Genomic DNA, 20,974 nt, shown 5'->3' with positions numbered 1-20,974 from the left:
CTCGGCCTGGCCCCCTCCCTGGCCCCCGCTTTTAGCCTGATTCCTTATCCCCACTTCCTGGCCACCCCACGAGGCTGAGCTGAAGTATTGATCTGCTTTCGCCCTCGCTCTGCCAAGCTAGGCCAGCCCCCCTCCCCCAAAAAATAACAAAACCCTTAATCCGGCCCACTGCCCCCCTTCCTGCCCTGCTTACCCCATAACCCGCAGGCAGACGCCCCTGCTCACCCTCTCGGACCCCCACCCCCTTGCTTCCCCTCAGCGCCCCTTGCCGCGGGACGGCTACACACAGATCATCACCGATGACCGAGGACATCTGCTCCCCTCCGTGCCCCGTTCCAAGGTTAGTGTCGGGGTGTTTCCTGCCCGCTGCGGGGCTGGCACCCCCCACATGGCCCCCACAGCRCTGCAGGTGATGAGCCGGAGGCGCCCAGCTCAGACGGGCTCCGGAGCGGAGCTCTCCTAGGTGAAGCAGCAAAACATTGGCCGAGCAGGGCGGATGCTGTCTCAAACAGGGCCGTAGCCCCGCTCTGTTCCCCCTTTTTCCTTTACAGGCTTCCCCCTGGGGCACCTTTTTGGGAACCTGGGACATGCCCTTGAAAATTCCCCCAGCCAGGCTGAATCTGACCTCGCGTTCGGCCGCCGCAGCGGCGCGACTCACCGACTGGATCCACAAGTCCGCCCCCCTGACCAGCGCCTGCAACGGCCTCCGACCAGAGATCGCTGGCAAGGTAGGTGCCGCTTTTCCAAGGGATCTAAGGAGCTCGGGACATCACCTTTCTCTGCCGAGCTTTGGCTTGGCCTTACGGACAAGGGGGCAGAGGCACCGTCTCTGTGTCCAGCCTCCGTGAGCTGCTGCACCGTGACACCGCAGTGTGGTCCCTGCACTGTAGAAGCAGGTGAATGCTGGGAGAGGATTTCTAGAGCTGAGAAGAGCCTGCGAGCAGATTTCAGGGATGTTTTCTATAATCTCGTGTCCCTCCTCTTAATATGTAGGTCTGAGCCAGGCCAGGGAAGGGTGGGACAGGGGAGAAAGTAGCATGGACGTACTCCTTGAGCGCACGTGGAAGATCGCTTCTCCCCATGCTGCTTYCCTCTCCTCCCACGGGATGTTTTAGACAGACTCATTCCTCCCACGTCCCCAATTTGCACTCGCTATTAGACCCGAWCTGSTGYGCTCAGCGTTGCAGCACTCGTGCTYGGTGCCTAGGCCGCTCTCTCGTCTTATTCTCAGGAGCTGGTGTCTCTGTCTCACCCTTAATTTGAGGTTGTCCCCCTGCTGCTGGCAGCAGGCTGCCTGGGCCACCGCAGCTGGGCCAGCAGGAGGAGCTCACAAGCCRCTGCTCTCCTCCTGGGGAAAATCGTCTTAGAATAGGAACTGCCCTGACACGGAGATGTCCCCCCAGCACCCCTCTTCACCTCAGTCTTCTCCCGGAGGAGCTCAGCAGCGTTTCTTCATTCCTTGGCAGTCTCAGGCTAGACCAATTCCTGCCAGTCTGCCGAGGATTCAGTCCTCCCCGTGAGCCTAGCAAGGAGCCCAGTCCTGCAGCGAACCCTGCCTGCAGCAGCAGGCCTCCCTGGGTTAGTCCAAACCCCTCCTGCCGGAGCATTTCCATCCTGCCGGTCCTCCCGTTCACTTTCCCCCCTTCTCTCGTTACCTCCCACCCCGTCTTTGCTACATGAGCCTACTGTGTGTCTCCCTCGCGCAGCCCCAAGAGCTTTGGTCAGACACGCAAGACGCCAGGGAGCCTTCCAGAAAGGCCAGTCAGACATCTAGCAAGCGCATCCAGATTCCCCAGCTCTCTCCCAAAATGCCACTGGAAGAGGAGTTTGGCCATGAAGCGGGTGCCATGGTCGGGGTGCCGCTGTCTCGCAAGCTCGGCCGCCTGGATGTCCGGCTGAGAGAAGAAGTATCACCGGAGATCCCAGCTTCACAGCAGCCTCACTCCAAGCAGGTCAAGCACAGGACAGACACCCCAGTGGAGGTCCCGCTCTCCCGCCAGCCCGCCTTCACGGATCTTAGACTCAGGGATGCCATGTCACCCAAAATCCACTCTACTTCAAGGGAAGCTAGCCCTCAGCGGGCCACCTCGGCGGATGTCTCCGCTGCGAGCTGGTCCGGCTCCGTGGAGGCCAAACCCAAGGGGGGGAGTTCACCCAGTCTCATGGTCTCGCCCTGTCCTGGGCCAGCGGAGGCCAGTCCCCGAGGAACCACCTCACCTGAGGCGCTGGTGCCCAGCCGCTCTCACTACAAGGTCGGCAGCGCCTCCAGGACACGGAAGGCGACAGCCAAGAGAGAGAAGAGCGCGTCCCCGGAGCACGACGGGTGGACGAGGTGGCCGCCGTGCTCCGAGGAGAGGGCAGCACAGATGGCCCACCCGGGCTCGAGCGTGAGACAGGGGCAACCRCCTTGCGCGCGGTTTTGAGCCCTTCTCATTCTCCTCGTTCCCTCCCCCTGGCTGCGGGCACTTCCCCTCCCCTGCTGCTCCCTGCATCTAGCACAAACCAGCCCTCCTTCATCTCGCTCACTCGCAAGAGGCTCCAGAGGCGAGCGGAGCCCAGGACACACAGGCTTCCCCGTGCTCAGCGGCTGGGAACGCGCTCATGACCTTTTCCACCTCAGCCTGTGTCCAAGCCTTAGCGATGAAGGAGAGCTGGTTCAAAAGAGCCCAAGCAAGGCAGCCAGCATTTGTGTTTGTGGCAACTGGGAAAATAAAAGTACCCCTCAAAAAAAAAAATCCCCTGTCCTCTGGTTTCAGTAGCTAAGGGCCAGCGGCCTGGCCCAAGCTCAGGCCCTTYGGCAGCATCAGGGCTGCACGCGCCTGCGCAGAGCTGTGGTGTCCAACCTAGGGCAGCCTCAGCTTGCCTCGCTGTGTCCTCACCGGGTTGCAGCGCAGCTCGTCTAACGGCAGAAAGGTGAGACCAGCCCCAAAGCGTGGAGCTATATTCACACCTCACCTGGCYTCTCATCGCGCCGAGCAGCAGAAATCCAGTTGGCTGGTTGTGTTTACACAATCAACCAGTCTCTTACTGGAGGTGGAGTGGGGGGCAGAGCCAGGTTTGACTTTATTTTCATCACTGAGAAACTGGTAGAAGCTGGTCCTCCTCCAAGGCAGCACTTCCATCCCCCTTTACACAGGAAACCCAGGTTGCCTGGGCTAGGACTGCTTGGGGAAAGGAAATAAAAGTCTGAGAATGCACAAGATGCAGYAAAATGCAACTTTGTTAGCAGCTGGCATGCACCACGGACTCACTCATCAGCAATCAGAAGAGGCTTCCAAATAAAAGCCATTTCAGCAACTGCAGGAAGTAATTGGTTTAAAGCTAAAACACATTAGTTTCACCCAGGAGATCTCTCCYGCTGGGGCTTAAAGCTATACTGAAAGTAATTCAGCAGTAAGTTTTCTCTCTCTAACGTGATGACAGCAGACAGTTTTTCTTCCTTCGTGGTATCTCATCTGTAAGGCTTCGTGTCCCCTCAGGGCTAGGGTGCYTTCTGCTAATTAAAGAAGTGGCAGATTTGTTAGAGCCACTAGGCAGCCAAATGAGCTGAACAAGTGGGAGGGAAAGGGGCTTAGATCAGCGGCTGGAGTGAAAGCAATCGGGTGAAAACAATTCTGTCTGGTGCAACTGATCTCGGAAAGCATTTATCAGAATAGCTCCCCTCCTGCCACTTGAGGTCTCCATCAAAAGCTGGATGATGAGAGCAGATGTTCCTGATGAAGCCATCATTTTGCTGGCTGCCGAYGTGAACGGCAAGGAGGATCCTTCCTAAAGCAGAGAACGTTTTTATGTCGCTGGGACATTAAAATGAGACAGAGCTCCTGATGAGGAGCGTCCTCTTCGTAGAGCTGAGCTGCTGGGGGGACGTTAAAAGTCGGCAAATTTGAGCGAGAAGCTCTTGTCCTGGATGTCGCGCAGGTATTTGTATCACTGTGAGTAAACACGGTTCCAAAGGAAATTCCTCCCTGCTGGGTTGGCAGTATTTCACAGCCAAATCAACCCCACACYCACCAGCTCCAAAGGTCAGTCATTATACCTGGCTCTTTAAAAAAAAAAAAAAAAGAAGAAGAGGCAGAGCAAAAGCTTTGTTTTTCCATCGCTCAGCTTCTCTGGGAAGTTGTGACTCCCTTAATCGCAAAGTAACCCCCTCCCTCCCCCGCTTTCTGWTCCTATTTCTCCTTAGTCAATATTGTGTCAAGGAAACCCAAGCCCGTAACCCAGCGGTTCTCAAGTGTGAAAGATCAAGGCTGCTTTATTGCAATGGTGGATGACTTACAAACAAGCACTGACACAAGGGCTGGTGACAATGCACAACGGGAAAACCACATCRCTCCCACTCACTTTAGAGAAAAGAAAATACAGGGGAAACAAGATGTTTTCTTTGGCAACAGCTCTAGAGCCCCCAAGTCTGCTGAATCACCACCTTTCCAGTGATAAGGAGTCAGGACTGAACATCTGCAGGTCTGAGTGTGGCCACCCAGCCCGTTCATCGCTGCCAGCCTTGGAAACACCGGGGTCGCGCGGCTGATGTTACATCCCGGATGACACCAATTATCCATTCGCCTCACGGGCGCTGGCGTTGGCAGCTCCATCTGCCCTCCCCCCCCTAGGACGAGGTGCCTCAATGCAGATGGTTGTCCTGCACCAGGCCTACACACGCACTACCAGCAGCGCTGGCATCTCCTTCGCTGAGCCCACTCGGACCTGAGGGGACACAGAATCAGCATTGTCTCAAGCTCTGGGACGGAGCACAGAGAAAAAAAATGCACCGGAGTTTCTCTGAAAGAACAGTACTGAGTTAGGGCAGAACTCTGGAATCAGCTGTTAACTTGTGCCCAACTTTTTGTGGCTATTCAGGTTATCTGGTACTTGAGACACCCTAGCCCGGCCCCCCACCATCGAAAAGGCAGTCCCGAGCTAGCTGAGCAGAGCACGTCATCCGGGCTAATGATAAGCAACTCTGATCATCCACAAAATTTGCGAGGGGAAGTGCCACCTTCCCCAAAGATTTATAGTTACTCAGGAGTCTGTCCTCCCACCTCCCGAGGTGGGTCAGGACAGACAGACCAGATCTTCTAGAAAAGGGAGGCCATCAACCAGGAGATGCCTTCACATTGCTGCGAGGCCAGCAGAGGAGAGCAGGGTCAGGACAAGGACCAGCAGGCCAGACTGGTTGACTTGGGTGATCTTCAACCCCTTCCCCATGTCCCATGCCTACCAGGAGAGAAGAGAGACAGCAGTTAGGATTCCCCATTCAGGAACTGAGACGATTCCCAGATGGGATAGACCTCCAGAGCCGGGGATCCACTGCAAGGAGTGAGCAGGGTTAATGCAACTTTTCTGAAAAAAAAAATCTAGCAAGACCACCCCAAAGCACTGTGCAGGAATCAGGGGGGAGGGCTACAAGTGTCCCACCACCGCAGTGATCTCCTTGGATGTAGGCACACCTGCACCACGTCAGAGGAAGAAGTTACCCCCCATCAGTTACCCCTCATCTATCTGCAAAGCTGCCTGTGAGCTCTCCCTAATCCGCAACGGTTGCAGCGTGCCAGGTTCACTCCGAGAGCGGCAGCTGCTCTTTGCTTGCTTCATTTCTGCTGACAGAAATAGGTTACGAAGCCCTTCCACAAGCCACAGATCTAAGGCAGCAGTAACACCCCTGAGCGCAGAGCTATACAGGTTGGAAGGAGTCGAGGCCCCCCAACACATCCATGGTAATCTCTGGGGTACGATGCGAGCTGCAAAGAGCCAAACTGAGCCCAGATTTCAAGKAAGAATGGTGCAATGACAACCCAGAGCCAGGAATCGCGCCCCCCCCCCGTTTTCAGATGTGAGATAGATTTTTGAATCTCTCCCCTAACTTTTTGGCCTTTTACTTACCCAGCAAGTAAAAGCTGGGTTGCTCAGTGCAGCACTGCAGAGCGCACACCTTGTCCCAGCCTGCCAGCAAACCACGGGGAGAGCCAGAGAAGAGAAGTACTTTGGGCAAAGCCATTAAACAGAACCTGCTCCCTGTATACATCCTTTCTGCTATCTGATGGGCTGCGCTGCCAAGCTCAGCCAGGGCCAATGCTGCCGGTTACGTTCTCGGGCATCGGAAGACAATTTAATTGGCATCTTAATACATATGTGCAGTCACAAACTTCAGCACGCATTCGACTCACGATGCTCTGAACAAGCAGCTGGTTGTGACTGCTCCAGTTGCCTGACAGCATCTCCGTGAGCAAGCAAGGCTCAGCCTGCTGCAGGCCCTGTGCACAGAGACCTCATCTGATCCGGAGCGCTCGAAAATTGGTTTAATGAGCGCTCGCAGTCCTGCCAGCGAGACGCCGTCTGCCCCGAGGATCTGCAGAGCGGGCTCCTTCCACGGAGCRCAGGGCTGTCATTCGCCTGGAACGGCCGGACCAGGCGCCTCCCGGCGCTCCGACACGGGCATCTAGTAACAGTCGCTCTCAGGTGTAGGCTGTAAATATGACATCCAACAGTCTGAGCGCAGGAGTCGCGTGTTTCCACGCTGGAAGCACGGGAACCTGTCAGCACGCGCCGAGCAAGCCCATGTCTAAAGCCCTGCTCCCCACGTGGCGCTCCCGCCCTGGAGCAGAAGGATCGTGTCACGCTCTAGGCCAGCTGCCTTCGCAATTTGCTCCTGTAAAACCCAACCTATCTGGAGCTACAAAAACACAAAATCAACTACAAAAGCAGCACGTCTTGTACTGTTCCCAGCTCAAACGCTCTCCTCTCCAGCTCCCCCTCCTTTGTTAAACACAGGAAGTTTGGCTGAACTGAGCTGATTGTTCCAAATTTCAGCCCAGGGCAAACATCACAGGTTACTTTTAAGCAGAGCGTGCTTGTCTCCAAGCCACCGTTACATGTTTTCTGGGCTCAGTAAATAGCACAAAGCACTTTGAAGATCACAGCACAACAGCTGCATTACAAGCATGAGATAACGAGCAAAGCGTGTCACTTCTGCAGCATTTTGGTCTGTGGTGCTGCAGACGTTTCCTCTCAGCTGTAATGTCCGCTCCCCGCCACCCCCCGTTATCCCAGATCCGTCCCTTCCGCAGCCCTGCAAGCAGCTGAGGAGGTAACACGGGGCATGGGGAGATGCTTCAGCTATCCTTGCCGCTAGGAGAAGCATCAGCGTAGCGATGCTCTTTGCAACTTAGATGTACCCAAAAATAGCACCTCGTTTCTGAAGCACTTTAGGTGACTAATTTCCATTTCCAAGGGCACCTTCCCAAACGCTGCACACATCACTCCCTCCGCCAGCAGACATTTTCCTTCTCTCACCCCATCCCAGGCACGTGTGCGCGCACACACACACACACACACACAGAGTCCCCTCGCAAAGGCTACTCACAAGGTGTCGGATTCCATTCCAGGTGTGGTAGGAGAGGGGGAAAGCCAGAGCAAACTTAGCAGAGTAGATAAGAGCAGGCCCCAGGCTGAGCGACTTCACCATTGCCAGGTAGTGGGGAAACTGCTCGGGGAGCACAAGGGCAGCCAGACCGAAGAGGGAGACTCCTGAGAAAGACAAAGCCACCAGAAGCGTTATCAGCACCTCACTGCCAGCAAAGAGACCCAGGCTGGCAGGAGAACCAGCTGAAAGTCCGAGGCCTTAAAGGAGGACACCGACTCTTAAGCGTCACCACAGTGCCTACGTCCTCCCCGACTCCAAAGCAGTGTAGCTCAGTCTGGGAGCAGTCTTGTGCCCGTTTTTTTTCTCTTGATGAGCTTACGTCCCTACGCTGAAGGGCAATTCGGACAAATTCGCCAGACAAATCTGCCAGCTCAGCCACACACAACTTCAGAGAAGGCAGCGGGGATAATTGTTCTAGTTTCACTGGTGAGACCACCCCTACGTTTCTGGTTTTGCAACACCAAACCAACAGCTCACCGTGGCTAACGGAGGAAGGAGCAGGGAGAAGGGCTCTCCGTATCTAGCAGCAGCGTCAGCCATGCTGTGACAACATACCCGAGAGGACTCAAATCGGGGCAGCAACGCGCCGAATTTGGGTCCTGCACCAGGGGCTGCATTACTCATACAATACCCTGAGAGTAAACTAGCACGAGCTCCGATATTTGCAGCCAAACCTTCCAAATTCAAGGTCAAAGGGACAACAAAGGTTGAAAACATAAGACGGCAGCTCTTCGTTGAAGCCCTCAGACCTGTATTTCAGGACAAAATAAAAAATCACTCCTTGCCAGCCACTGATAAACAGGCCAATTTAGCGAGACAGCCTGAGCAGGGGAGCACGGCGCGCAGCCCGAGCTAACATCAGCAAAGAAACCAGGAAGCGAAGAGACAGTTTGACACAAGTGGCTGCGCTGCCACGGCAGCGTCTCCCCGTCGTTTCTAGGCCAAGAGGGTTTCTCCAGATGGTGCTGCCAAAAGAATGGGAATGATCAAAGCGAGCGGAGTCAGCCGAGTCGCGATTCACCCTCCGTTCAATAGCGCCTGATTACACCGCGGCACGCTAGCTCGAGCGCCTCGGCTGAGGCCGGCACTGGCAGAGGGAGTCAACCAGCTGCTTCCCTGCTCAGCCACTTGTCTCTTCAATGGCTTTTGTGTTCGCCCTGCAGAAAGTGCAGGAAGTCAGAGGCTCCTGTAATTATAGGCCTTGCTAGAGAGGAGATTAACGCTTCCGCTCTTCCTTCTGGCATCAGGGCTGGTGAGCTGTGGTCGGCTGAAGGGATTCTCCTTCGTACTCTCAGCAGCCTGGGGAAGCGGCCGTTTTTCATTCCAGTCCCGGAGTTTGATAGATGGTTTCTTTACAAGGAAGCGGAAAGGGCAATGGTGAATCTGCCAGYTTGGCCCATCTGACAGCAAGCTGGACAGTGTCTGCTGGCAGAGACAGCAGCCTGTAGAGCCAGCTGGAGATACTGTGCCTTCACCGCTCACAGCTCTAGGCTGAGAGAGCAGCAGACACAGTCCCAAAGCTGGGTGGTGCCAACACACAGTCATTCTGGCCAGCATCGCTGCCATGTCATGCCCTGGATCCGTGCACGGAGCAGGGCACGCAGCCCGCCTCAGAAGGAGCCAGCTGGGCTCGCAGGGTGCAAAGACAACTGCTGAAGTCACCTGGTTGCCATTTGGAGCAGTAATTAAGCACGCAGCCATTTGCTGCTCTCCCGCAGAGGGTGCGCAGGCTCTTCAAAAAGGTAGAACCAGATCCTAACTTGGCCAGCAGACRGAGCGCGCCCTTGGGGAAGGGCCGAAGTCCCACCAGAGCTCTGCTGCGTGGATGCAGGTGGAGAAGGGCTCTCCAGGGCTTTTTCTGAGACCTCACCTTCCACTGAAATTCACTTCTGCTAAAAATACAGCTCCCACTGTCATCAGCTGGTCTGGAAACTCTCAGAGCTACTCAGAAATCAGAACCTCATGATTGGAAAACATGCAGCCGGCGAAAGCTCAGGCTGYGGCCCTCAGTGTTTTCGCCTCATCTACCCACCTGCGCATTCAAGATGAACACAAGCCCTCAGTTTGTCACATATCCTTTTTGAACTCCTTCACTCTCTCCCTTCTACAAACACCAACGCAGCTCCTCCAGCTCAACGGGAGACTCTGAGCTACCAGACAAGCACCTTCCTGCTGCCATGAGAGGGCATTCCTGGAAATCACACAGCCTTTCACTGTTAGACGCTGGATCACTTAGTCAAACCACGCGAGTCAAATCGCTGGTGGGGGGTTACCAGCTTTGATGACAGTGTCACTTTCTCCCCCCATCAGCCTCTCCAGGAAGGCAGCAGCCACTCACAGGAAGCTCAGAAACTCCACCTGTGCATAAGGAAAATCATCAGGAAACTGCCTGTCTGCCAGTCCTTCCCTCAAACATAGCCTCCTGTTAGGGTAAACCGGGAAAAAATAGTCACGGAAGAGAAGGTCTGAGAACGGGAGCAGCTAGTCAACTTTTTTTCAAGCCCGGGGAGGCCCAGGAGGAAACGGCATTTGGAGTCATGGAGGAGGAAAGGCCACAGTGCTACAAAAGCTTTTCTGGATTTTACTTATGGGAGTGCATCACTCCCTTCGTGGGACTGAAGCAACTCACAGCACAAGGAGACTCAGCCACAAATATCTGGGCAATGGGGAGATATTAAGGGGCAGAGAAAGATGGAGGACAAGAGAAAACCCGTTGCTGAAGCCAACACCACAGCCTGGGGTAAAGGGAAGAAAAGAGCCAACGGGAATCACATCCCCAAATGCACGACTGAGAGGTCTTCGCTCCCGCAGCCCACCGACCGCCAAGAGCGGCTCACAGACTCACGCACCTACGCTCAGCGCAACGCCGGTGCCCCGATGCGTGATGGACATCGCCATGGGCAGAGACCACCTGCAAAACAAGCAACCTCATCAGCAAAACACAGAGGGCACAAAGGTGGAAAACATAATATTAGAGACGCTTCCAAGGCAGAGGCACAAAGCACRGCCCGTCTATTCCTAGACAGCTCTGTGCTGCTGGGCGGCTATTTCTGCACTCAGAATTATTCAAGGAATCCAGCCAGAGCAAAAGGGGAAAGATGAGGGAATGTGCAGAGGCAGCTTGGGAATGACAAATGCCACTGGCACGGGTTTGGGAAGGGGAACGGCTGTGTCTGCTGAGAGAGGAATGGGAGAAAACTGCAGGGCTCCTGCAATTTAGGAATGAAGGGAGCAAGGTTCAGGCATCCAGACATACGGATAAACGAGAGAACCTTGAAAAGTGACGGAAGCAGCCCAAAAGAAACTGTCATCTCRCTGCAGAGGCAACCTGGCAGCCCAGAGCTGGCCTCCTGCCTCCACTCCAGGTTTCTGCCAGCTCCCGAGTGGGACACGCTGTTCCGCACAACCACCCGCCGCGGAAGCTGCTGCCTTTCAACAGCATGTTTGAAAACACTGCCTGCCTTTGGGGAATTTTACCTGCYCTCACAACTCCATACAAAAAAAAAGAAAAAAAAAAAAGTGAGTTTCATCAACTCCACGATGTAATTGAGGACGTGATCTCCCTGCTGTATGCAACCCTTCAGACTGTTCACAGCGTGACACAGACTGTCTCCCCACCCGGTGCCTCYGCCGCAAAGCTGGCCCACCTGGCTGAACTGACAGCAGAACTGGGCACAGCCCTCCCACCCAAGGGTGACACTGCGAAAGAGCGTGGCCCCAAGCTGTATGCATCAAAGCCCCGAAGCGCCRCTGGGCGAAGCCGAGGAGGCCAACGAATCTCTTACTTGTAAATCGTGATGTGAGGGGACAAGGGGCGACTGGACTTGGTGTTCTTATCCCAAAAGCGGGCCATCTCCTCCTTCGCTGTCGTTCCCATGGGGACGACACTGCAAAAGAGAGGAGACGGGATGCAGAGAGACAGGCAGCAATTTACCCTTCCCCGCTCCGCCGGGCAATGCCGCAGTGGCTCTCCASCCTCACAGCGTGCGAGTTCCCAGCTGACCTTCACTCCAGCCATAAAAAGAACGGTTCCAGCTGTGTGCAAACACGAGTAAGGAGGGGATCACTGCCAGCTCTCCAGAGTTTATAATAATACTCAGGATGGGAAGCCGCTGTTGTGTTAAGCTCAGCTCTGCACTGAAATCCATTCAGCCACGGGAGCAACACCACCCCCTGCCACGCCGCCCCAAATCAGAGTATAGGATATCAGATAATGCATTATATAATAGCGATAACATGCAACCTGCTCTTTACTGCCACGGTAATTGCACACTGTACCAAATAAAGAGCTTGTAATTTAATGTTCCTGAGATTACATAGCAATTACACTTACATYCCAATTTAGCAGAAAATAGCTGTTTCTCCCCAAGCCTGGCAGCAYGAAGCACAGGAACAAGGGGGCTTCTGCTGATCCGCGCTCCCATCAGGTGCAACGTTAACATGCAGTTGTCACAAAAAGCAATCCTGAGGGGTAACAGCGGTACTGTCTCCTCAGCGAGAGGCTCAGGCCCACCCTCAGCACCTAGCCAAGCGTTTCCTTCAGCTCCGTACGCAGCCCCAAAGCTACAAGGCAGCTCTCGCCCATCACTAAATAGGCCACGCGCTCCTGATGGTATGATGTGGTAAGCAGCAGCCACCACATGGCATTGATTGATCAGAATTACTAAGCGGATAGAGYGTACACATGCACCAAAGCTTTAGAGGGGATCCCTCAGGGAAAGAACTTAATCCCGTTACTCCCAATAAAACCTCAAACTCACTGTCGCACTGAAAAGCCGGGGCCAAGCTGAGCCAACAGGCATCGCCGTCCGACACATCTGCAAGAGAAAACGGAAAAGCTTTGTGAGTGCCAAATAAATGCCTGAAAACGCAAGCAATACGGGGCCAGTGCAGGGGATTTGCCATTTCAGTGGCTCATGTCTTAAATATCAGCACGTCTTAAATATCAGTTCTAACATAAGAGGATCTGGGCTGTTCTTAAACAAATCTTCTCACTGTAACACTGAGCCTAGATCTTAAATAGAGTCTCCAGACTCTGCCCAGGGGTTCAATCTTTACAATATCCTATAATTAGTCTACTCAGCTGTAATACCTTATTTATAAGGCAGACATAAACAGCACTCTCAGCTCACAGCTATGCTGATGCAGTCCATTTTTCACTCTCACTAAAGCAATTAGCAGGGCAGGTGTCCCCAGAAAGGTGCGTCCGCCGAGTGCTGTGAAAAGGGCTGGTTCAGGCTACTGCCATCCCAGCATCTAAAATAAAGATATCAGCACCCCCCGCACACGCACGCGCTTCCTCTAAACGCTTGTTTTCATTACACTGTTTCAGCATCACCATTCATTAAGCTCTGAGCATTAGMGAGATGACAGGTCACTGTCACAGCCCGATGCACAGAGCTTTTCAGCCTCACCAACACTTCAGGCAGGAGGTAAAAAGGGATTTTATGGTGTCCAAAGGAGTGGGAGCTATTCTCTGCAGATCAATTGTAGTAATTGTGACTTTGACATTCACGGGCAGTTCTCCAGTAACTGGGGTAGAGAAACAGGCCCCCAGTCCAGCTATAGCTCAAGAGTTTGCAGATGTGGGCTGGAATCTACAGCACCCGCTCGCAAACACTCCTGTCAAGGACAAAGCATAAAAGACAGCGCGGCATTTCCTGATGACATAATGAGAACGAAGTGTGTAATAATGTTTGGCACATTCATCTGCAGCACAATGACAAACATTAATTAATCTTCGCAAACACACCAGCATCTGTACCAGCATCTCCCACAGTTTCATTAACAGCGGTAGATAAACGAAGCACTAGCGCTCTTAAATCGTTCTGCAGCCAGTCTAAAGGACACGGGTGGAAAAACATCTGGAGGTCAAATCTTCAGCAGGTGTAAATGCATAACAAAAGTCACTCTTATTAACCACACCGAGTTCCTGTATAAATGATCTATAGGATGTTTCCTTTTAAAAATCCTCCCTCACATTCAAAGGCTGGACTTGAAACACAGCAGACCTTTAGAAAAGCATCCAGTCTTGACATACGAATGTTCAGCGATCCAGAATTCTCCCCAATTCCCACGTCTCTGCACTAACATGTACATCCTTCTTCTAGTTTGAATTTGTCTGGCTTCAACTCCTGCCTACCAAATAGTGCCACACTTTTGCTGGGAGGCTGAAGGTTTTCAGTTTTCTACCATTTGCATGCCTCTACCTTAAAAAAAAAACATGACAGCACCACTTTCTGTTGTATTAAATATGCTCAATACTGAGTCCCACAACTCAGTGCAACAYTGCTGACTGCAAAGCCCTTCCAGGCATCTTCTCCATTGCATCAATGTTCTTCGTGACRCGTGGGCCTGACAACTACATCAAGAACTTCAGGATAAAACAGCAACAACAGCTGGACGGGGCCAAACCTCCACCGAGCCCGTTATCATTTCCAACGGCAGCAAACAACAGATCTCTGGAGAAAAGTATAAGAAAGCAGAGAGGAACACCGCCTTGGTATCCTCCCAGCTTCCACCCATTTGCTGCTCACAGACTTCCCAAGCCAGATGCGGTTTCAGTACGTAATACATGGACTTTTTTCCTCCGTGGCACTGTGTTGCCATCTCTCGAACCCCCTAAGTTTTCAGCCCTTGCAACAGCAGGAATCCTCGGAGCTTAGCGAGACGTGGAAAACCACCTCCTCGCTTGTCCTGAGCTTACCACGAAGCAGCGTTATCCAATACCTCCTCATTCTTGGTGAAGGCAAAGGAGGTGAATGATTACTCTCTATCTGCAGACTATTAATGATTTATATACCTCTCTCACATCCTCCTCAGTCACCCTTTCCAGATTAAGAGGCCTAACCTACTTCATCTCCCCTTGTACGAAAGCTGCTCCATACCTCTCCTGGGGGCAGGGGTGGTGAAAAAAAGAGCGAGGGCAGGATGCAAAACACCCACAACATTCAAAATAAGAATAAAATCCACAGCATGTTCATATTTTTCAAAGCTAAATTCCCCAGCAAGAATTCCCCATTCCCTCACTGCAATATTTTTTTTAGATGCAAGGCATTACATCTTGCTTCAGTGAAACGAATATTGCTTGCAAAACACAGCCCTCCAGCTAAGCAATCAAGGTCACACTGTACCAAGGACCTGTCCTCTTCATTATTTATCATTCTCTCAGTTCTTGCATCTTCTCTAGCTCCCCATCCATTAGCTTACATTTTCTTCCAGATCACTGATAAACATGTTAAAAAAAAAAAAAAAAAGAAAAATGAGGGAGAGAGAGAGAGAAAATTAGTCCTAGAACAGAATCCTACAGCTTCAGAATACAGCTTCCCCACCTCTGCACCATGCCTGAAAAAGGCTGCAAAAACTAAGGGGGTAATTCACTAACCATACAAATTATTCGAGGACTTTACGAAGTACAGTCGATCGTAAAGGGCTCTAGAAGGCTCTTATGATGCCAAGCAACTCTGCCACAAAGTGACAGTTTAAACGAGATGCCTATAAACGCACAGCAGCACACCTGATGACAACAACACCGGCTATACGCATAGCGTCACAGTTCACAACTGCCTTTTATAACTCAGAAAGACTTTAGAAGTCGCTGGGAATAGCTCTAGAAAAGCATCAGCTCAGTGTCACACGAAGAGACGTCTTTAAAATTTATCCCGCAAGACAGGTCTATTAAAAAAAATAAAAATAACTCGGATTTTGCTATGAATGAGGCAAATGAGCAATGATTATATATGCTTTTTCATCTGACAARTAGAAGCAGACATCAGATAAAGTTACGGGCCTAAAACTAAAAAGATCTACTTTTTTGTTGTTGTTTTTTAAACAGAGGGTGTAATTGCACTGCAGAACTCCTCCCTCCAGCAGACAGCGGAGGCGTTCTCACCTCCTACTGCTGGCGGAGCCTGGTTTTAAGCAAACCGGCACACATCACCAACAGCTTTCCATCAAAGCACGACCGTGCCATGTTTATTAAGAGAAAAAAAGCCAAAACGCTGTTTTAACACCAGTATCAAGAACATCGATAACTTGGGGCCGGGAGAAGAGCGGCCGCAACCGCGAAGAAGYGGCAAACTTTCTGGCAGAGGTTTTAAGTCGAAAGAGGCAGCGGTTCAAAGCTGCGAGCGGAGCCGCTCTCCCCGCTTGGGCTCAACGCCATGTGCGCGCCAGGAAACGCTCTTGCGTTTGCCCACCGAAGTCCCTCCGCACCTAGGACCGACCGGAGAAGCCAAGGCGCGAGGTGGCTCCTCGGGTCCGGGYCACCGCGCTGGCTCTGGAGCTCAGCGACCCGGAGGAACCTGCTCGGGGGCTGCGGCAGCAACGGGCAGCAGAGGCCCGGGGAGGGGGGGCGAGGGGGAGGCGGCGGGGTGGCAGGGCCGGGAGCAGCAAGGAGCGGCCGCGAACTGCTAACGTTTAACGTAACGTTTAACGGCACCTTGGCGGAACGGCTGAAGCCGCGGTTTGGCTCTCAGAGGTTCAAAGCGACGGGAAGCGGCGCTCGCTCCGCCACCGCCCCTCGCTGCGTCACGCCCGCGGCCCAGCAGCGAGCTGCTCCGCCTCGGCCGCGGGACGCCGCGGCCCGCTGCCACCCGCTCAAGGCTGCGACGCTTCTCTGCGGCCCCTCTCTGAGCAGCGCCGCCGCTCCCGGGGCCGCCGCCGCCTCCCCCCCCCCCCCCCCCCCCGAGGCTGCCACGGTTCTCTGCGGCCCCTCTCTGAGCAGCGCCGCCGCTCCCGGGGCCGCCGCCGCCGCCGCCTCCCCCCCTCCCTTCCACCGGTCCCAGGCCCGGGAGTCACCTCAACGCCAGCGCCGCCATCTTGGAGCGCCGCGCACACCGGAAGCGGCCGTGACGCACTTCCGCTCCCGCCGGCCCTAGCTGTGGGCGGGAGCGAGCGCGGCCGTTTCGCTGTGGCGGCGGCCGCCATCGCCCCCCCCCCCCCCGGGGGCCGCCCGGTATCCACCGCCTTCCCCGCCCCGGGGAGCTGCCCGTTTCCCCTCAGACGTGTCATCCCGGCCCGATGCCTCGGGGCCGAGCGCGAGCCCCGCGCCGCCGGGCGGGCTCAGCCCCCCGTGACGGGCCCGAAGGCCCCGGTGGCGGCAGAGCCCTCGGGGCCGGCACATCCGAGCCCGCGGCAGCCGGACGGGTCGTGTCCGATGGCGGCGGGAGAATCTCCTCAAGGAGAACTGCCCGCAGTTGGGGCCAAGCGTCCCGAGAGCGAACGTCTCGGGGGCCTCCCGGTCGGATCGGATGGTCGCGCTCCCGGCCAGCGCGCTCCYGGCCCCGGGGATCCAGCCGCGCGTCCTGCCGCCCCGGTGCCGCTTCTCGGTGGYGTCTGTGGCGGCACGGTGTCCCGGACGGCAGGGGGTGGGGGGGACACGCTGCCCACAGCCCGGCTCGGCAGACACAAAGCCGCTTTGTGATGCCCTCGGTCTGGGGAATGTCCTAGGCTGTGCCCACGTGCTGGACCACTTGGTCCTTCCCAAGCCCGAGGAGATGCCACCATGATGCGCCGCAGGGATGCGACAGCTGTCCCGAGGACGCACGGTTACCACCAGAGCTGTGTTTTGGAAAGACGGCAATGGGATGGGGACAGAAAATGAGTGTCCAGCTTTGTCACGGGGTTAACRTCATTCATGGCGTGTTGGCATCAAGGGTGTGGTGGCAGCTTGAGGGGTCCCGGCSTTGCAGGCAGCCAGGACACCGAATGGAGAAGGATTTTGTGCCCGTTATCCCACAGCTGGAGCTGGGTGGCTGCATGCCCTGGGAGTCCATCTGTCATCAGGGTAGTAAATCCCCTCCAAGGAAGCCGAATAGCCCCATTTCTCCCCGCATTTTGGCAGGACGCATCCCTCAGCAGCCAGGGCGCTGCAGCTACAGCCCCTCTCYGTCTCAGCAAAAGCCACCAAATTGCCAAAACAGTCTCAAAGCAGCGTTTTCACCCCAAAATGGAGCTGGAGCGGAGTCTTTTGCGGAGTCTGCTCGGTTGTAGCTAGCAGTGCCGCTGGAAAGCCCCACATAGGACCGCAGACCTAGGGATGCTGGAGGACRCCCGGAGCCGGACGGTGACCCTGGACACCCCGCTTGCCCCGCAGCCCTTGCACGCCTGGGGCTCTGGGAAGCGCTGGGGASCCGTGGCACAGTCAGCTCCAGGCCCCAGGTCCCACGACGCCAGCTGACGTCTGTCCACCTGCGGGAACCGAGCCAAGGGGCGGCGAGGACGCGCCCGACTTGCGGTAGAGCCGAGCGGCTCCGCGTCCGCGTACGTACCACGCGTCCGTGCGCCCTCGCCCTCCGGCTCCGGCCGCATTCCTGCCGAGCCGCCTCCGCCACGGCAGGGAATGCGGCYGGACAAAGGGCGCTGTGTGCCAGGCTCCCCGCCTGCCACATGTTTTCCCCTCCTCGCCGAAAGCCAAACAAAATACCCCCTTTCAGTTCGGGGAGGCCAGCACCCTCTGGCCCCCACCGCCCCGGCTGCCCGGCGCCCATTGGCCCGAAGCCGGGGCACCGCCAGCACCGTTCGGCTCTGCTCGCTCTTAAACCTCGGCACCCATCCTCCCGGCACCCTTCGGCACAGAGCGCCGGGCCCCGCGCACCGCCAGCCCTCCCATGCGGCTCGGAGCCAGCCGGTAACAAGGGAGCCACCATGTCGCAGGGCGCCGGGGACAGCGGCAGCCTCGTCTTCCTCGCGGGGCTCCTCGCAGCGCTGGGTAAGCGGCCGCTCTGGCCCCGCCACGGGGACAGGGACGGCAAGGGGAAGTGGCAGGGCCGGGGTGTGGGGACACGGACCGCGACCCCGCGCCGGGGCCAAAATCCCGGACACGGAACCTGGGTGCGGAGACGGGTGCCGGGGCAGGATGCTGGAGGGCGACAGAGGAAGCGGTCAAGGCGTTTGGGACATCCGGACCCCCAGGACTGGGCTGGGGGTGGCCGTGGGGCCAGCGGCCACCCCATAACGCCTGACTTTGGGACCGTCACTAGCGGTGGCCAAGCTCCGGGGATGGCACGTGCCTCCCACCCTCCAGCCGCACACGGTCCTGGTTGCTACCTGGGCTGAATCCAGCCAAACCGACGTCCCCCAGCGATAGCCATCGCCCTGGGGTACAGGCTGAAATCGAGCTGCGGGTCCTAGGGGCGATGCCTCGGCGTGCCGCGTCCCCTCCGGGCGCCCCGGGGCGTCCCCTGGGCTGACGCCAGCCATGGCCGCGAACCCCCACGGGAAGCCACCGGCAGCAGCACAAAGAGCCGCTGTCCCCCGCCGGCCCTTGTGCATTCTCCGGGGCCAACAAAAGCCTTTTGGTGCCGGCCCCCGGGGGCTTGGCGCGGCGCCGGCGCGTGGGCACAAGAGCCCCGGCGCTAGCTCGGGCAGGCTGGCGTGCCGGAGATCCGGCCCGGCCGTGGCTCCGCTGCATCCCGGGCGCCTCCCCATGCAGCCGGTGCCAACGAGGTGCCGCTGATGCCTTCTCGCCCCCCCCCCGCCCCGCAGGGCTCTCTCCGACGCTGGCCATCCACGTCTACACGCAGCGGGAGGTCTATGGCACCGTGGGCTCCCACGTCACCCTCTCCTGCAGCTTCTGGTCCAGCGAATGGATCTCCGAGGACATCTCCATCACTTGGCACTTCCAGGCTGAGGGATCCCGGGACAGCATCTCCGTAAGCGCCATCCGTCCGTCCGTCCCAGCGTCGGGCCGGCTCCGCCRTGCTCAGAGCCATCCTGACCTTGCAGCTTTTCTTCTCCCTCCCTCCCAGATATTTCACTATGCCAAGGGGCAGCCCTACATCGATGACGTGGGCACCTTCAAGGAGCGCATGGAATGGGTGGGCAACCCGCACCGCAAGGACGGCTCCATCGTCATCCACAACCTGGACTACACCGACAACGGCACCTTCACCTGCGACGTCAAAAACCCCCCTGACATCGTGGGCAAGTCCTCCCAGGTCACGCTCTACGTCTTCGAGAAAGGTACCGTGCCRGGCCAGGCTTCCYGCTCTCCGTGCCAATTTCCCYGCYGGCTTCRTGCCCACCACGTCCCCGGCTCTCCRGRGACTAAGGGGACCTTGTGTCCCCGCAGTGCCCACCCGCTACGGCGTTGTCCTCGGCTCCATCATCGGAGGAGCCTTGCTGCTGGTGATCGTGGTGGTGGCCCTGGTGTATCTCATCCGGTACTGCTGGCTCCGGAGGCAGGCGGCCCTGCAGAGAAGGCTTAGGTGAGCGCAGGGAGGACGTGGGGCGAGACGGATCCGCAACGGGGGCTCGGCAGGGGAAAACRGATAGCCGGGATCCAGGTTTTGAAGCAGGACCGGGTGGCTTGGAGCACATCGGAGCTGGGGGAACCGTGCCTTGGTCCCCGCTGGTCTTTCTGAGCTGCCTCTTTGCATTTCCCTACCTGGTTTAGCGCCATGGAGAAGGGGAAGCTGCAGAGATCAGCCAAGGACGCATCCAAACGCAGCCGCCAGGTGAGTGCCGGGGTCACAGGCTGGGTTTTCCGGGGAGGGAACGCGCATAGGCAAAGCATCCCCTGTCCCGTGCAGATCGTAGCCCTGTAGCCTGTCATGGGGAGGGGGAGAAAACCCCATAGGAGCAGCCAGGAGATGACGGAAAAAGGGAAAAAACAGCCCGGATAAAAACTTTCCCTTCTTGCATTTATGGCCAAAACCCAGCTGGCGGGAGCTGAGTCCCCAAGAGGGGAAGAGAAGCAAAGCGCCCGGGGCGCTGGCTGGAAAATCGGGGGTGGGGGGTGGGGGAGGTGGCTCGGGTGGCTGTCGCCGGCCCCGACGGTGCCCGTCGCACCCGCAGGCGCCCGTCCTCTACGCCATGCTGGACCACAGCCGGAGCACCAAGGCGGCGAGCGAGAAAAAGGCCAAGGGAGTCCCGGGCGATTCCCGCAAGGAGAAGAAATAGCGGTTAGCGGGCAGGGAAGGTAGCGTGGCGGCGGCGGCGGCAGCGGGCGCTGAATCCCCCCGCACCCCGAAGGTCGTCATGACCATCGAGATGGAGCTGAGGGGGGAGGCAGCCGAGGCCGCCGGCCTCCCGCCCGCCGCCAAGTCCCCGAGCAAGACCAGCCTCAAAAACGCCTTGATGAACATGATCAAGATGGACTCGGAGAAGTGACGCCCGGCGGCCTCTTCTCCCGGCTTCTCCCCTCCCTTCCCTTTTTTTTTTTTTGTGTGTGTTTTTTTTTGTTGTTGTTGTTTTTTCCTTCCCACCCCGCCAAGGGAGAGGCCGGGACATGGCTCTGAGCTGCGGGGAACCTGGCGAGGAGCGGGGTGTGGTCCTCGCCCGGGGGTCCCTCGGCCTCGGGGACGCCCAGGCGTCCCCCAAACCCGGACGGGGACGTCGGGAGGCCRCCCTGAAGCCCCTCAGCTGGTACCTTCCACCGCGCAACCGCTGCCCCTGCCCTGCTCCGGTGTCATTTTATTTTATTTTTCTCTATTTGAAGATGCAAACGATTTTGAGCCCCTTCCTCGGGGCCGGTTCGATCCCCCCCCCTCCGGGGACCTACAGGGTCCCCACGGGTTCATGCCGCCCCAACCAACCACCTTTCCCCCCCCC

At 56.6% G+C, this 20,974-nt stretch overlaps 3 protein-coding genes across 3 annotated transcripts; 2 read left to right on the top strand and 1 right to left on the bottom strand.

Annotated features, from left to right (window-relative positions):
• Positions 1-214: 214 nt before the first annotated feature.
• On the top strand, positions 215-2,735 carry CFAP126 (cilia and flagella associated protein 126; the record flags this gene model as incomplete). The annotated part of the gene is made up of 3 exons (XM_085315574.1): positions 215-340; positions 552-728; positions 1,707-2,735. Coding segments are annotated over 3 exons (1,020 nt in total), but the record flags the coding sequence as incomplete, so codon positions are not given.
• Positions 2,736-4,224: 1,489 nt separating this feature from the next.
• SDHC (succinate dehydrogenase complex subunit C) lies at positions 4,225-16,318 on the bottom strand. Its single transcript, XM_085315592.1, has 6 exons — positions 16,220-16,318; positions 12,181-12,237; positions 11,206-11,307; positions 10,270-10,331; positions 7,361-7,524; positions 4,225-5,214 (listed from the first exon to the last, which is right to left on the bottom strand). Exons 1-6 carry the CDS (start codon positions 16,237-16,239, stop codon positions 5,110-5,112), a joined length of 510 nt encoding a protein of 169 aa, XP_085171718.1. The 5' UTR covers positions 16,240-16,318; the 3' UTR covers positions 4,225-5,109.
• A 1,424-nt stretch (positions 16,319-17,742) lies between these two features.
• MPZ (myelin protein zero) lies at positions 17,743-20,974 on the top strand. The gene is made up of 6 exons (XM_085315591.1): positions 17,743-18,131; positions 18,908-19,074; positions 19,171-19,384; positions 19,494-19,629; positions 19,818-19,878; positions 20,219-20,974. Exons 1-6 carry the CDS (start codon positions 17,810-17,812, stop codon positions 20,321-20,323), a joined length of 1,005 nt encoding a protein of 334 aa, XP_085171717.1. The 5' UTR covers positions 17,743-17,809; the 3' UTR covers positions 20,324-20,974.

This window comes from Rhea americana, unplaced genomic scaffold (assembly GCF_003343005.1).
Source record: "Rhea americana isolate MKP2758 unplaced genomic scaffold, rheAme1 scaffold_430, whole genome shotgun sequence".
Classification (NCBI taxonomy): domain Eukaryota; kingdom Metazoa; phylum Chordata; class Aves; order Rheiformes; family Rheidae; genus Rhea; species Rhea americana.
Note: the sequence above shows the minus strand (reverse complement) of the source record. Positions and strands in the feature narration are given on the sequence as shown.

Bases quoted from the DNA above. Each gene is read 5' to 3' on its own strand.
- SDHC (XM_085315592.1), bottom strand. From the start codon at position 16,239: ATGGCGGCGCTGGCGTTGAG. The intron at 7,525-10,269 runs GTGCGTGAGTCT...TGTCTTTCTCAG, and splicing joins CGGCGTTGCGCTGAGCGTAG to GAGTCTCCCTCTTCGGTCTG. The intron at 5,215-7,360 runs GTGAGTAGCCTT...CTCTCCTGGTAG, and splicing joins GGAATGGAATCCGACACCTT to GCATGGGACATGGGGAAGGG.
- MPZ (XM_085315591.1), top strand. From the start codon at position 17,810: ATGTTTTCCCCTCCTCGCCGAAAGCCAAACAAAATACCCCCTTTCAGT. The intron at 19,630-19,817 runs GTGAGCGCAGGG...TACCTGGTTTAG, and splicing joins GCCCTGCAGAGAAGGCTTAG to CGCCATGGAGAAGGGGAAGC. The intron at 19,879-20,218 runs GTGAGTGCCGGG...TCGCACCCGCAG, and splicing joins CATCCAAACGCAGCCGCCAG to GCGCCCGTCCTCTACGCCAT.